This window comes from Ischnura elegans, chromosome 4 (assembly GCF_921293095.1).
Source record: "Ischnura elegans chromosome 4, ioIscEleg1.1, whole genome shotgun sequence".
In the NCBI taxonomy this organism is placed as follows: domain Eukaryota; kingdom Metazoa; phylum Arthropoda; class Insecta; order Odonata; family Coenagrionidae; genus Ischnura; species Ischnura elegans.
This window is the reverse complement of record NC_060249.1, coordinates 29,631,221-29,646,994: the sequence shown is the minus strand read 5'-3', so window position 1 is coordinate 29,646,994 and position 15,774 is coordinate 29,631,221. Positions and strand designations below refer to the sequence as shown.

The 15,774-nt window shown below is 40.0% G+C and overlaps 1 protein-coding gene across 1 annotated transcript in view; it reads left to right on the top strand.

Annotated features, from left to right (window-relative positions):
* LOC124158110 (polycomb group protein Psc-like) overlaps positions 1-15,774 on the top strand; it is a 243,835-nt gene that overhangs the window by 210,141 nt on the left and 17,920 nt on the right. The window contains exon 7 of the mRNA XM_046533290.1: positions 3,675-3,755. Coding sequence (XP_046389246.1) covers positions 3,675-3,755 — 81 coding nt within the window. The remainder of the gene's footprint in view (positions 1-3,674; positions 3,756-15,774) is intronic.

Below are 15,774 nucleotides of genomic sequence, written 5' to 3'. Positions count from 1 at the left end.
AGAGAGAGAGAGAGGTCGGGGATGAAGAATAAAGAAAGAGACTGTCGCCCCGAGTTCCCATCATGCTCTATTGCTTACTTCTCTCTCTCTCTCTCTCTCCACTTTCCACTTGGCTATCCTCACCTCCTCCATTTAAGCGGCTTTGGTTATAACGCAAGAATGCACACTCGACGGGCAGATGTCGCCACGGTATGGGGCCAAGTTTATCTCCATTCAAGTATCCGCGGGTGGGGAATGGAAGCAGGCGTTCGTTCTTTTTGTGTTCAGTTTCTCAGACACGTAGAGGCGTTATTATTCCCAGCCTGCGCCAGTTTCTGTGTAGGAGTTCAAACAGTACAGTGGCGGGAGAATAATTCCAGTATTTAGTCGTGATGATGATGCTCAATCAAATAAGATTTGATTGTGTTTGGTATCTAATTAATTCATCAATACGGAGATAGGTTTGACGCAGGTCTCCCCTCCGCTCTCCTATCTGACAACCTTTTTATGGTGATGTAATTCTTCTCTTTTAAAACCTTAATATGCTGACTAAATGTAACTGGAAGAGCCGTCCCATGCATTTCTATTTCTTCTCGTCATCGACAACTGTCTTCATCAAGTCACTATACCTACCGGTGTGGCCGATTAAGTTTCCCCGTCTTCTCCATAAAGGGTTTTTTAGAGTAGGTAATTCAGTCCAGCTGGCGAGAAAAATTTATAATGTGACATGAATTAATCACTTATGTGGATATTTGGAATGCTGACTTACGGCGAGGGTTAGGTGTGTAGCGATTAATTCATAAGGAGGTTTTTCAGAAAAAAATTTACTAAGCATCGTTGGTATTTTAATGAATTTATTCAATTTGTCGCAACTACTTTGAATTACGAAACAAATTTGTTTGAATTCATTTTATATTTTTATATAATCATTTCCGAATATATTAATCAATTCCAATTTCACTACAATATATGGCAGGAGAGAAATCATAAAAAACCCAAAAGATTTAAGGCGTTATGAAGTGAATTTTTTTCAATTATGTCAAAAAATATAATTATGCAGATTTCACCGTAACACGTTCATTAATGACCTGGGTGTAGCACACACCATTTATAACGGCTTAATTCGTTGTAACACAGATTGTGAATAAACGTTTTGCGGTGAAATTTACTTAAATTTCTCCTTTTCGAACCATATTTTTTTCCACGAGTACAATAGTAAAAACGCACTCCACTGTTGGCAATAGGGTCGTCAGTATGACAAATAACGCGTTGCGAAAACACACAATACCATTTCTTTGCGTCACTCCGAGGTGAAAATTCACACCAGCGCAGCGGAAGCATGCGATGCCGAATCCCTCTTATCTCCCAGGAGCATGAAATACACATTCAGGTGTCCATTCTGCGGAACGAAGGAATCACACACACATTTTTCTGGGGAAGTGCCGTGAGATTTTTTCCTTCGCTCCCCACCCTACCAAGTGTACCCAACGACCGACTTTCATCCCCTCCACCTCTCATTTCCTTCTTCACCCCCCTCCTAAAACCTCTTCCTGCACATCGAGAAGTCCTTTCTCGCGATGTTATTATGGACTCTACTTACCCCTTCTCCGCCGTGGCCGCAACTGCCTACAAAGAGGTCCATACAGTCACTTATCTCCTGTCGGTGAAAGGTGGAATTTGAATATATCCTATTAATTAGAGGAATATAACGCAATTAGCATTATTGTCCTGTGTGCCATGTAACACGGCTTTTTCACCGCAAAAAAATTAAACATTAATGAGCTTAGTCCATATTGCCCTTCCGATCAGAGCTGTGTTCTCTTTCTAATTAACTCCGTATAAAGTTTATAGCGCCATCATGGAACCAAAGATCGATGAAATCCCTTGCAAAGTTAGGAAATTTGTGGAGGGAATGGAATTGAGGTCGCCTTTCAAGGTACCTTGGTAATGGTACCTTGAAAATGGTACCTAGGTAATGACATTACGTGTCGAAACCGGGTCGGTATTTAAATAAAATTGTGTGGAAGTTTACCATTCATAGTTTATTCTCAGGGAGATCAAACATCTCCACAAGGTGTCGCCGGACACTGTTAATTATGTAAATAATAAAGACTTGAGGCTAATGTAGTTCATTTATCCAATGTTCAACGGGTCCCTTAACTTGCGGAAAGAGATGTCTGACACAAATCTCTTTTTCGCGGAAAGTTGGCTACTTTGATTACTCTCCTTGCTACATGAGGAGAGGGAGGAAAGAAATGTTTCGTTGAGGGGCTTCTTAATAGCGTCTTTAAAGAGTGTGGGGTAGGGGAACATAAGTAGAAGGGGGAAAGAGAAAGAGCCCTTTATCACTGCCTCCGTATCACTTCCTCAGTCTTTTCCCTTCGACCCACCCCCTCTCTTTTTCCCGCCACCGACAGCCTCAGGCAGGAAGTTACCCAATTCGAGGGCGAGGGGAGACTTCCAAGTGGCTGTCAGTGGTGGGGGTTGTTAGATGGGGCCGAGCGCCGCTACTAATCGGTTAATTCAAATGGCACTGCAGGCATCAAAACATCCACTTCCCTCGCACTCGACCGGCGAGTCCGGAATGGTTTCATCCGAACGCTTCTTCGCCCGTGAAAGAGAGAATTTCCACCCCTCCCCTTTCTGGTAGTCCACGCTTCCCGATTACACCACGGACTGCCGCGGTAATCGGATTAATTGTTTGATTATGTTCTCCCCCTCCACACAAAAACAGCCGCCCCGGTTCCCGCTGCTGACTCCGAGATTGTCTACCGGCGATAAAACTCCCGTTAATGTTAACACGGCTCTTTCGCGAAAGTACATCGCCTACCTATTCGGTAATCCTTTGTCGATAGTGGTGGTAAACTGTTAGATTAGATGTCTATCGTCCTGCACTGGACAAGCTTTGTGATTATTTTTTGTGTACCACCTACATTCCTACTTATTATCTCCGGGAGCCGACTTTAAATTCAAGAGCGTTTTGCGACTACTTCATAACTTCACTCAAAATTTTCCGTGGTATATACACGTATATTTTATAAAACGAAATGTATCTCTTGCTATAAGGAGATGTAGCATGGGAGATAGATAGAGGTTATAAAGATCCATCTTTAGCATATTGATACCTATTCAGGATGTTATAGAATAGGTAGATACCATTTAAAGTTGTAGTTAAGTCGTGAAGAAGTCCGCAAACGCTCTTAAATTCAGAGTCAGCATATTTTATGATTTATGACATGAGAGCTATGGTTCCGGAAAGAATAACATATTAATATATGCATGGGTACTTCCATATGTATTGACGCTGATACTATTAGGTTTCTGTAGATGCACGTGTTTGTAATGAAGTCAATACTTTATTACTGACTTCATTACAATCACGTTTCATGCCTTTTCATTTATTTGTATAAAAATCAGTTTTCATTCCGCATACTTTATTTGTATAAAAGGGAAAAATTCGCAATATTAAATGGCCTTAAATCTGTTCTTGGTAATAAAGCTCTTGAATAGCACAGAACAAATGGTATTCCTTGATTTCGTCCTATCGTACGCTATTACGCTATATAATTAGTAAATGTTATTCATTTCCGATGAATCAGCGTATTTCTTCTTTTTGAATGTGTGTATTTTTTAACTTGCCAAATTATTTCATGGTATCCTTCTCTTTCTAATTGGCTGAATTGTTTGCATTTCAGGTGGACGTTATACACAGAGGAGTGTGCCTGCCGGAGGACTACACGCTCATGGATGTCGCTTATATTTACACGTGGAAAAGGGTAAGTTTCACTTAATTAAATAACTCCATTATGTCAGTTGAACATTTATACTAATATACTTATTTTACGACTAAGTTTCACAGAAAATACCCTATAGTGCGAAGTTCAGCGTATTTTTTTAAGCGATTAGATTTGGAATTTATTTTCATTGTGAAATCACCAAGGCTTTGCGTTTAACTGTAAAAGAGGATTATGTGAATATTTTTTTCAAAGTAGAGAAGTTAAATTGTTGGAATTGAGGCTTTACTGATGAATTTATTGTACGAATTCTTTATGGGAATTCAACCGGATTGGGGTAATGGTAGTATGTGGTTGCATGTGGTTCGATGTGGTAGTGGATGACATCGAAAAGATCCTTTAACTTAAAAAAAAAAAAAGCATTCCCACCAGGCTTCCATTGCGGGGAGACTTCATTCACTGTGGCATTGACGCATAATGTTATTTCTTGATTAACGCACCGAAATTTTATTTCTTTCGGTGCATCTGAAAAGTAACGGGTCAAAAAGGCAGAGTATAAAAAAATATATTTCGCGAGGTTCAGTTGTTATTAACGAAAAATTTACAGAAATCTATAATCTAAAATACAGATATGCATATAATCTAAAATAAATATCGTTGTAAAACTATTCATTTAAGATTAGATGCATATTTTTAATAGTGGATTAAAATAATGTTTGTCATTTCTAAGACCATCGTCCATACTGAGTCTTTACTGTAATCTTGGTCAAGGAAATAATTCGTAATTCTGAGTAATTCAGACGTTTTGGGGAATTCATTCGCCTTCTTCAAGACTAACATTTTAAAAAATACAAAAAGTACTGGTGATATCAGCTACCATTATAAAAATAAATTGAATAATTGATATTTTTTGTTTTAATTCGTTAGCCCAAAGTAAGCGAATTATTCGCCGACACTCCGGCTTTACTTTGGAGTGGATGATCTCTGCATTTCTTTAGAGTTCTCACCGCTTCTGTTGGATTTTGTTGACAACAGTTTCGCTGACTTTGCTGTCAGCGTCTTCAGATATAAGGTGATGAAATCAGCTGCATTTTATGTTTATGTCAGCACAAAACGAACGAATGCGATGAGGGCCCGAAGAAAATGCAGAGATCATTCGATCAACGCCGCGAAAATCTTCGAACCCACTTTACCTTGGTGTGATTATACGTACCCTGATAAACGGCCAAATAAGAGACGCCAGGACACTCGTGGTCCCTCATCTCGTCCCCGTGTCGATGTGAAAGTTTCATTCGCCCTTTCTCCTGTTAATCTTCACGTGGGTTCACCATCCCCATTGTTGACCGCATATTGGATTTGCCAGTGGTGAAAAAATAGATTCGAGGCATCTTTTCCTGGTGAGCGAAAATAAATTTGGTTCCGTTTCTGGGAGATTCTCTCTTTGCCATCTTTTCCCATTTGGGCCATCTTTTCATCGTTTGAGCATGTGGGCATGTTTTTAATACAATAAACCCAACATTTGAAAAAGTTTATCTGTTAAATAGAAAGAGTTTTTAAGCTTGACAACTCCACTCGTTTCGATAGGTGTCAAAGCATCTCCGGGCATAAACCCTTCAAAATTATCAATAATGTTTGAGGTAAGGACGGTGATATTGTGGGATCTAATGAAATCTTGTTCCAAAGAATACAATTGAAACCATGATAATACCAAACCATATCATACTTAGCACCATATTTTAAACGAGTATATTTGCGAGTAAAGAAGTCTAGAATCCAAAAAAGTTCATAATTACCTACTTAGTCGCTAATTTTCAAATTTCATATAATGAGAGCTCGCAAATAGAGTAAATTATACATTGGAATTGTTAAGTGAGATGCTCCCACAGAGGAGAGAGTTATGAATAGGTTTTCGCCGTAACAAGTATTGTAATTGAATTAAGAAGAATGGGAGAAAATAAAAGCCTTTCAAAAACCCTATTAAGAAGACGAAAAAATTTATCGCCCATATCTTGAGAGGTGATGGTCTAATCAAGGCAATCGTCGAAGGACAAATGAACGGGAAGTCAGTCAAAAGACTGCCGAAATTGAGTTCCGTGGGGCATTTTATTAGGGATGTGAAAGGGTAGAAATACGGAAATATGACAGCGATAGTCGATAGAATATCGAAGTGTAAAGTTGCTTCAAATCAATCTTAAGATTGTTGACTTATTTTGATGGTAATTGACGCATGCCATTGAGGTATGCCTAGTGAGGGTTCCTTTCCTTTCACGGCGAATTGTGTGCAGAGGGGCTTCTTGTGATTTCGACCGGGTTAAAGGCTCCATAGTGCATGGTTGACAGGCTCTCTCTCTAGGCACATTTATACCTAATATTACTGATACCACCTAATTTGGCGATTATGCGACGAAAATCAGAATACATGCGCTTTTTTAAATATTGCACGAGGCCATGCAGCCCGCAAAATTTACGAATTCGAGCTGGAAGAGATTTTTCCAAAATGTAGGGGTAACAGAACCACTATCTCTCAGGAATTATCTTAATCCCCGAGTTTTACACGTTGCAGGGCAAGGTACGCTGCGAGCTATCTTATCAGCCTCGCCTATCAACAGCTTTGATAGCTGTGGTCGGCTATCGAATTTACATTGAGATTTGAACGATATATTTTTCGGCTACCAGGAACACCTGTCTCGCGCGTGGAGTGACTTCGGTCGTAAAGTATGTCCGTAGTATCGCTGTTTTTCGTCGATGCAAATGATTCGCGTGATGATTGTTTTATTCCCCACGCACGAGGGTCGTGAGCGCCTTTGGGGCTGTAATCTTCCCAGGAATATCTATTAAGGCTGGGTGCCGCAATAGTGGTGTCTCGCTTTGGAGAGAACCTCGAACAAAATGGCAGCCAACGTGTATTAAAATGAAATGGTTGCTGGGCAGAAGTTTTTCTACTGGTAGGGAAACGTTTCTTGGCAGAAGAGAAATCGTTAATTTCAATTATATAGCAATGCAGTATTCAGCTTTTCGCTAAAATATTAATAAACAATTAAAAGTAAATTCTTTTTGAGGAAATATTTCACAATTTTTCTCCTATTAGGTTATGAATGTAGTTCCTCAAAATAACGATATTGGAGAAATAATTTCTCTTCACACGGTATCAACGAATACCCTTCTATCGGATATTTGCATTTGCAACAGCCAATTTTCCACTAATATGCAATATACTATGAGTACGGGTGTTAGAAAGTTCGAAATTCGGTTTTGGGTTAAAAAAAATAAATTTTGGATTTCTTGAACGAGTATTGTGTCCAACCTATGGCATCTTTTATATAATATTATGTCCGTAGATTAGCCACCCAAGTATTCCAACGATTCTTCATAATTTCAAAAAATTGGCATAAATGAATCAAACTCAATCTGAAAGGACAAGTAGATGCATTATGCATTGAATTTTTCCTACGCGTTTTATGGCTTTATTAATTTCATTTCATAGATAATCTAGTCTACACTAAGCCTATGTCACCCATAAAATCCACGAATTCAAGCTGAAAGAGATTTTGCGAAAATGCAGGGGTGACAACGCCAATAGCTCTCATGAGTTATCTTAATCCCCGAGTTTTACACGCTGGATTACACGCATAAATCAGCCATGAAAAAAAATTGATTCCTGGTTAGATAAATTGATTTTTTTTATGGAGAACATCATCCTTGGTGATGTTTCTGCTAAGTAGAATGTATAAAATGGGCTGACTTTTAATCATGAACACTCCCGGGTAAATACAGGGCTGGTGTTTGCAAACCCTGTTTTCTCAGTTTGCTGACATTAATTCCCCCTCCCCCCCACGTGCGTTCGTTACATCCTCATACAAATAATTGACGAATTTATTCCATCACGAATCGCACGTGCCACTAAATTCCCTTTGCTTTGCGAATTCCTCGAATAATCCAGCGGAGTATCTTTTTCTCTCGCAGGTAATTAGCGCGGGAGTGTGGGCTATAATTCAATCCCTCTGAACGGGAGATTTTAGGAAGGGAAAGGATAGATAATAAAATGAAATTGACGGGATGGAAAACGCGGAGGAATTTACGGAGAGCGTCCGCGTCGGCTTGGGCATATAATAATCGTGACGGGAAAATCATCGACCTTTAGATTGATTATAACCTAAAGTCTTCATGGGAGGCTCTTTGGAAGTCGGAGGGAAGGGTAGAATGTGCGTGTAGAGTTGCTTCTATGTCCATGAGTGGGGAAAGTAGCACAAAAAAAGAGAATGGCCGAAAAGGTTTCCGATTAATTTCGGTGTCACAACCACCTTTCTCGGAGAAGAAAGGAGTAGCTAGCTATCTTTGGACCACGAGAAAGGCCACAGTTATACATGTCGAAATATCAGAACCTTTTCCGTTTCATTTTTCGTTTACGTATTACGGTCAACCGGCTTCCGCGATAACGGTTGATATAAATTGAATTATTTACGTTCTCTCATATTTTTAATTATTTCCGTATTTTTCTAACTTATAGGATTGTCGGATTTAGTGAAAAAAATCCCTTTTATTTTTATTTCAATCACCCCAGAACACATCGCAATGAACATGGGCCTTTACATCGAGGATTTCAAGAACAATATTAACAATAAACGATTACTCACATCCATACCCTTGATATGGGTAACCTATCCACGCGGGTCTCGAACCCGCGACCTTCGGTATGGTATCTCCAGTATCTCCTAACAGTCACCCGTGATTGTCACAATATCCGTATATAAAGTACGAGTGCATGTAGTAGTATTTTATTGTCTTTACTTACTATATTTACTCGGTACTGTTTAAATTTTCAGGCACATATATGTTATTTCGTTTAAAGCAAATTGTCATTGTACTAATACATTGCCAAGGTTGAATATACGCAAAACATCCTCATTTTTACATCACTCATGCATGATATACTCAAGAGCTTTATAAATTTAATTTTTTGAGACCGAGGTAGTCCTCTATGGAAGCGAAACGTTACAACGCGTTGTACCCTTGTAATCGTGATGTTTTTCTGTTCTCCACTCCTCCCATGTTTTTTCTTCGTGTCTTCTCTTCCAATTTTCTAATGGAGTGCTGCCGTGGAAGGCACATTTTATTTTATAATGCCGTCTTTTTTCGTCTCTCTAAGGACGAGAAGACTCGCAAACAGCCGTATTCTTTTTTTCGCTCATTTCTGTTTGGCATTCAAAATGGAAATTTGTCACCTGCTCCACTGACCACCCATGAGGTAGTGTCGGAATAATGTGTTGCGCGAGTCTTTCATAGGAAGCAGATGGAAAATAATCACAAAGCGGATATTATAAATTAGAAATCATCGCTGAATTTTCATTTAAGTGATTCATCTTCTTTTGAAGAGGAAACAAATAGAGCAGCTCATTTGAATAACCACGGTATAATTTGGAGAAACATTTGGGGTATTAGAATTTTTCGTTCACGTTGTCAAAGTGGTAAGTGATGATTATGAAATTAGCTAGAAAATTTATTCTTCATCTACATCTACATAATACCCCGCAAGCCGCCTAAAAGGCGTGTGGCAGGGGGTGTTAGGACAACAGCCGTCTACGCATAAAAAATAAAGTGCTCTAACGAAGTTGGGACTAGCATTTATTAAAGTCCTTCATGTTTCGGGGGAAAAACGAATTCCCATAAATTCTAATGCCATCCATGGATGTAGTGTCATCTTCCTCAATACCTTCCTAGCCTCATCACCTTCCTAAAGTTTTAGCAATACTATGAAGTATCAATTTTTATGTACACGTACGAGTATCATTTGAACTATTACTTTCTATTATACGGAAAATTATAGCTGAGTCATCATTTATAATATATCTCGATCCTTATTGCCGTAAAGATCGTGCAATGGCTCTGGTTGTCGACGGATCCTTTAAAACCTAAATATATCACTACTTCTGTCGTGCATGAGTGAATAATGTCCTGACTGACTGGCGATTGAAAGCTATTATTTCCAATTAATAGTACTCACGTATTTTCTCAGGGATAGAAAATGGGACGGCAAAAATGGGCAGTCAAAAAAGTAAGAGGGACATAATTCCCTAATCATCTGTTACGTAGCCAAAGAGGGACCTGCAGGGAACTGAAGCACTCCCCGAAATCTTCTCAACATTCCCAAAAACTAGTGAGCGAGCGACTCAACACAATTTTATTTCGTTATTTTTATAAAAGATTCGATTTTTTTCTTTCTCTTAACCTTAAGTTTTTAACGTTAATTAATGTCTTGGAGCGTAGGTTTTTAAGAATTGAATGCAAAATTTTTGTCCAATGTTTAATAATATTTTTATATATTCATCAGTAAAAAGTAAACCAATCATATTCATTGCAAAAAAAGCTGATGGTATAAAAATATACCGAAACGGTGGCCAAAAATTATGCATTTAATTCTTAAATACCCACATTCCAAGACGTTAACTAAAGTGAAAAACTCTTTTGTTTACACATGAACATTTCCACAATTTGGCGTTCATTTCTCAATGAAGTGGTAGGAAAATTTCAATAACAAAGCAAAGCAAACGGAAAGGAGAGTTCCCGTGTGAGAGGAGGATGAAGGTGCCATGGGAGTCGACCCGTCGAAAGTGGGAGAGATAGAGTGTGATTTACACGCCACGGCTGAGTTCTCCATCGGTGTGGTCCTTTTTGTAATCCTTTGGGGACGTGGAGAGGGTCTGTTTGGGTCGGTTTTATATCCCATCTCCCACCGCGACGGGACGGCTCTCGGAATGTGAGGATGGTTGTCGTGTGACATAGGACAGAGAATGGAGGGAAGTTGAGACGGAAGGAAAGAGGCGCCTATTTGATAATTGGGGAATACTTAAAGAGTGACAAAGAGAAGGAAAAGGGTGTGGGGCAATGAATTTATCACTCGTGTTCCCAAGAGGACACCCATGGAAGGTGAATGGAGGAAGAAATAAATACTCCTTTGGTGACATTTGACTTGAAGAATTGGCTAAATAGTTTGACTAATCAGTATGCAGCCCCCTAAATACCTTCAAAGAACGACGTATTTTTCCTAACAATGACAACTTCCTCGTACCTATGAACTTATGTAATCACGTATAATATGTATTCACGTACCATCGGCCTAAAATTCCTGTTCCATCGGTGTAAAACAGCACCATTTCGGCTGTTTCGGCACCATTTTTTTGTCGGAGTTATTAATCTAACTATTAAATATACGAGAACATCAATGCCCTGGATAAGGGTAACCTACCCAGGCGGGACTCGAATCCACGACCACTTTTGTGGCCATCAAGGTATTTACCCCGCCGCCACCGAGGCCAGCAAACCATCACAATACTTTACCTTCATCATTAACACCATGGATGAAATTCACAATAAAATAATCATATGTTTAAGCCTACAAAGAACCTGGATCTCCCGTAAGCTGGTCAGGTATTCTATCATATACACTACCAAGGAAGTTTTCTAAAATATTGGAAAGCCTCGTCTGAAGTTTAACTTGGAGGAAGATGACTTGGATATGTAACTGGTAGTATGCCTACGGGCAATCGGAATATCGCGGTTCTTATCATGGTTAAGCCAAATGATTTTTCATGATTAATTGCATACCTGGTGCAAATAACTTTGCACCAATTTGTGACTGAGCTCGAAATTAATTAATTATTTAAAATCAGATATTACCAGCCGCTCACATTCAACACGAAGTTCACATTCGTTATCTGTATCGTCTCAGGATCAACCTTGTGGAAGGTCATTTTATTGTACCAAAATGAAAAGAAAAACTTTACTACATCCTACCAATTTACTTTCAGGTACAACTAGTTACGACGCAGCAGCGTCATCTTCAGGCACAAAGACTAAAATTAAAAAAACGTTTATGTATGTCATCCAGGCTAGGGTCACCTATCCAACCCTTACCTCCCACACTCAACTCCACATTGCAAGGTGTTCATCCTCTTCCACCTACCGTCTTCCTCCCCTTCCCCTCAAACCTAGGTGATGAAACTAAGATCATGTTTTTACTCTTTGTTTCTGAAGATGACGCAGCTGCGTCGAAATTAGTTGTGCCTGAATTTAATTGGTGGATTATAACAAAGTTTTTCTGTTCACAATCGTGGTTAACATACTGAACATTCGAAGAATACCATTTGGAGTTAAAGATATGCTTGGCGGAATGCTGCGATGAAGAGAGAGAGGAAGAAGGGAGCCGCCGTTCCACCTTCCTCCCGAGGCCAAACGGTTTTTCACTTTGCCAGTTTTTTTTTGCCCACGCTCGAATGCCCACATCCTCCTTCCACACACATCCCCCCCCCCCCAAATCTACCCAATGCCCCTTCCACCGCAGAGCCTCGTCAAAGTGACCCCCAAAAATGAGAATAATTTTTACCCAAAGCCGCAAAGTGAGCAGACTTTTTTTCTCAGTTGCTTCCACTGGCTGGCGATCCCGCCCCTTTGGCCTCGAGAGCTTTCTCCTCGTAATGCTATCGATTCAAGAGCCGTAATCAAACTTGTAATTCGTTAAATGCATTTAAATTGATTTTAAATTACATATTTAACACTGCTAAGATTTTCGGTTGGACTATTGTGTACATCGAGTTGTTTGATCACTTCTTATGTCCATGTACATTTATTTAAGCGAGTGATTGATATTAATTCTTCATAATGACAAATACCATGCCGATTCTTTATGGTTTATATCGGTATAATTATATATACTCATTTGGGTGATGTCTCCATGTTTCTGGGTTTCACCGCGTGGATTTTCTTTGCGACGACAGTTTCTCCGGTATTGCAACCGGCGTCTTCAGGTCTCATATGGGCATTGGAGAAATTCCTGCCCTTGGTCCTCTTTCGATGATGAATCTAGGGTATATTTCTTTAAGACTCCAGTGTTTCGAATATACTTAGCAATATATGATCAAATTTATTGCTATTGACCTGAAATGCCCTTCTCTGGGTAAAATCTCCTTGACTTCTCCGCATCACAGGGGCGTACCCAGGATAAAAACTAGAGGGGGGCAAGCCGTGGTAGTTCAAGTTGTAAAAAAGAAAAGCTTATGAAACCAAAATTTCAAGAAAATTATTATGGCGCTTTATTAGTTTTTTTTATTATTTTCCCGGAAAAAATATTTTTTTTAATAACGTGTTATACTAAGATGAATTTTCTTGGATTAAAAGAAAATTAGTTCAAAAATTTCTTTTTTAAATAAATTTACTTTTCCTTTTAGGGGGGGCATCTGCCCCCCGCTGGGTACGCCCATCCCGCATCACCTTGAGCATCAAAAGACTGTGCCTACGCATGTATTTTTGTACGCACCCCAGCGTTTGCCTCTAATCTTACCTCTAGCATAAGGAGGGTAAGGCTGGCGTGTGCCTCTGATCTTTGTGCTGGGGAAACCTCCCCTCCCTCTAATCTCCTCATTTTTGATCGCGGACATCTGGTCGCTCGCTCCCCCGTGAAGGCACCAGGGGAGACGCTTAGGGGTGGAAAAGAAAAGCTTCCCGTCTTGCCCCTTCTTCGCACCCTTTTAATAGCAGTCACGGAAACCTCCCCCTCCCCATGCCTCCAATTTCGTCAGCGGTACCGGAGGACCAACCAACGGACACCTTTGACTTCGCTCCCCCTTCGCCCGGCCGCACAAGCTGTTAATCCACGCAAGAAGACTCGGCTGTCTCCTCCCGGTCATTTCTTCTTCCCTCTCGGACGAAAGTCGTAAAAAAAAGAATTCTCCGCTCGAGCTTTCTTCCTCCTGCAGAGACCCCTGATGCCCTCAGAATATATTGCGTATGGGAGAGACTAAAGATGAGAAGGAAGTGAAAATAACTTGAGACCACTTCCACGCGTTACTTTATTTCTTATTCGCATTTATTCCACCGAAAGCAGCTCTATATGGCATTTACATCGGGATTTTCAACGTGTTAACAATTTTCACGTTTATGAACAATCATGCCCCGGATGGGGGCAATGAAAACTTCCTCGTAACTATGACCTTATTAATGTATGTACCATCGGCGATATCTGGTGGAAATGTTTTATATCCATGAGAATAAACTAAAATCGGAAACTTCCACACAATTTTATCTACATAAGCACTGACCCGGTGTCGACACGTAGTATCACGTAGTAGTAGTAGACACGAATCAAGGTACCCATTATCAAGGTACCTATATTAAATAAAATTGTGTGGAAGTTTACCATTTTAGTTTATTCTCACTGCGACCTCTTGTTTGGCAGGCCAGGACTTAACCCCGCCGCCACCGTTGGGAAATTGTTATAATTAGGAAATTATTAAAGTCATCCTAAACAATAGCTACCGTATAAATAATTAATTTGCCATTATTATTCCATTTGCCGTAGATGACGTGAAATACACATTATCCGCATTAATTATGTAGTGGTGTAATTACTAATGAGGACGTGATTTGGACGTTGTGCGTAATCTTACGTCTGTTTACTTTGAGAAAATGACATCGCTGAAACCTTGTAGAAACGGCCGTAGACAGTGTACGGCCATCTACGACCGACGAAAATCGTTTTAGAATTTAGCTTTTGATCGTCGATGGACCTCAAACGTCCATTTCTTTCATCGAAATCCGATGGCAAAAATCGCCAGACGAACAACCCCTCGCTATAAGGCAAGCAGGAATATGACGGTCGGTTTGGAAAGGCGGGGATGAACTTTTTCTTTCGGGAAGATGAGAAGGGAGACAAAGGGGCCCTGGGGCAGGGGCGGGTGAAGATTGGAGGGAGGGAGGTGGTCGGCCGCGGCGGTCTGTTTGGCTCCTGGGAGGCACGAGGGGCGGGCGAGGAGGGGGCATTTTAAACATGGGATGGGAGATGACGGATGCGGAAAGGGGCGGCAGGTGTGGGCACAATGGCACGTTCCATAGGGAGGAGGGGGTGGGGAGGAGGGGGAGAAGGAGGTGGGGGACAAGGTGCGGACGGGAGAGAGGGGAGGGGGGGAAGTGAAGAGGAGGAGGGGGGAGGATTATGAGGATGGGACGGAAGATTTTTGGAAAACGTTCACCGCCTTTACTTTTGAAGAGATGAGAGCTATGAGAGGCAGCGGTAATTTTCGCTGGAAATGTCCGTAAACATTGCCCTAACGGAATAACTTCTCACTCTGAAAACATTCAAAAGACAGAAAAGAGGGCTACTAAACTTCTAAGTCGACAGTGTTGCCTAACCTTAAATCTAATTTTTCGTCACATTTCTGCTCCCTCGTAAAATATGTAGGTGTTTCTTCAATCAACGAATGCTATTCGTAAATTTGTTTTCTGTTACTTCTCCCTCGGATGTGAAAGAGAAGTACTGCATACATGTGAAAAGATTTGTTCTCTAGAGAAATGAAAGTAACCTTAGAATGGATGAAGAGGGACACTCCCGTTATTCTTTTTTATTATCGATATCAATCTAGTTAATCACGTGAATAGTAAAAAGATTTCTCTATTTCGTCAAAGGTAATTCGTCATTCCCTCGTGGTATAAATGTTGAAGCTGTGGGCGGGAAATCGACCATCATGTTAAACTGGAAATCAGTGACTGGTCTAAAGCTTCAAATCATCGGTACTCGATAGAAAATGATGAATTGATTCATTCAATGTTTTATTCGATTCATTTTATTTTAGTGTCGTATTTTTCGTGATTTAGTCATTAAATCTCTCGGCAAGTGTAGATTCAAAATAATTTTTTTTCATTAATACGTTCTTTTAATTTTTTTCTCAAACCTCATTTGGATTATTGCAGCACCAAAGTGGACTCTTTGGATCTCAAACCACATAGAAATAGAGAATCGCCCAACTCCTAAGCTGTCTGTAGCAATGCTGACGAATTTTGGCGGCTATTTGAGGAAAAGAATACCACTTCCCTTCTCCAATCTCGCGAAGAGACCTCATATAAATCAGCTTAACGTGAGATAATTATTTGCTTTGGAAGTGTCCCAAAGAAATCGATTTCCAAATAGTGTGGTAAGATTATTATAAAACTTTTCATCGCATATTAAAGCCTAAAATTATTTATGTTTAGTTAGTTTTTCCACATGTTTGTATTCATGACAAATAAGTAAATA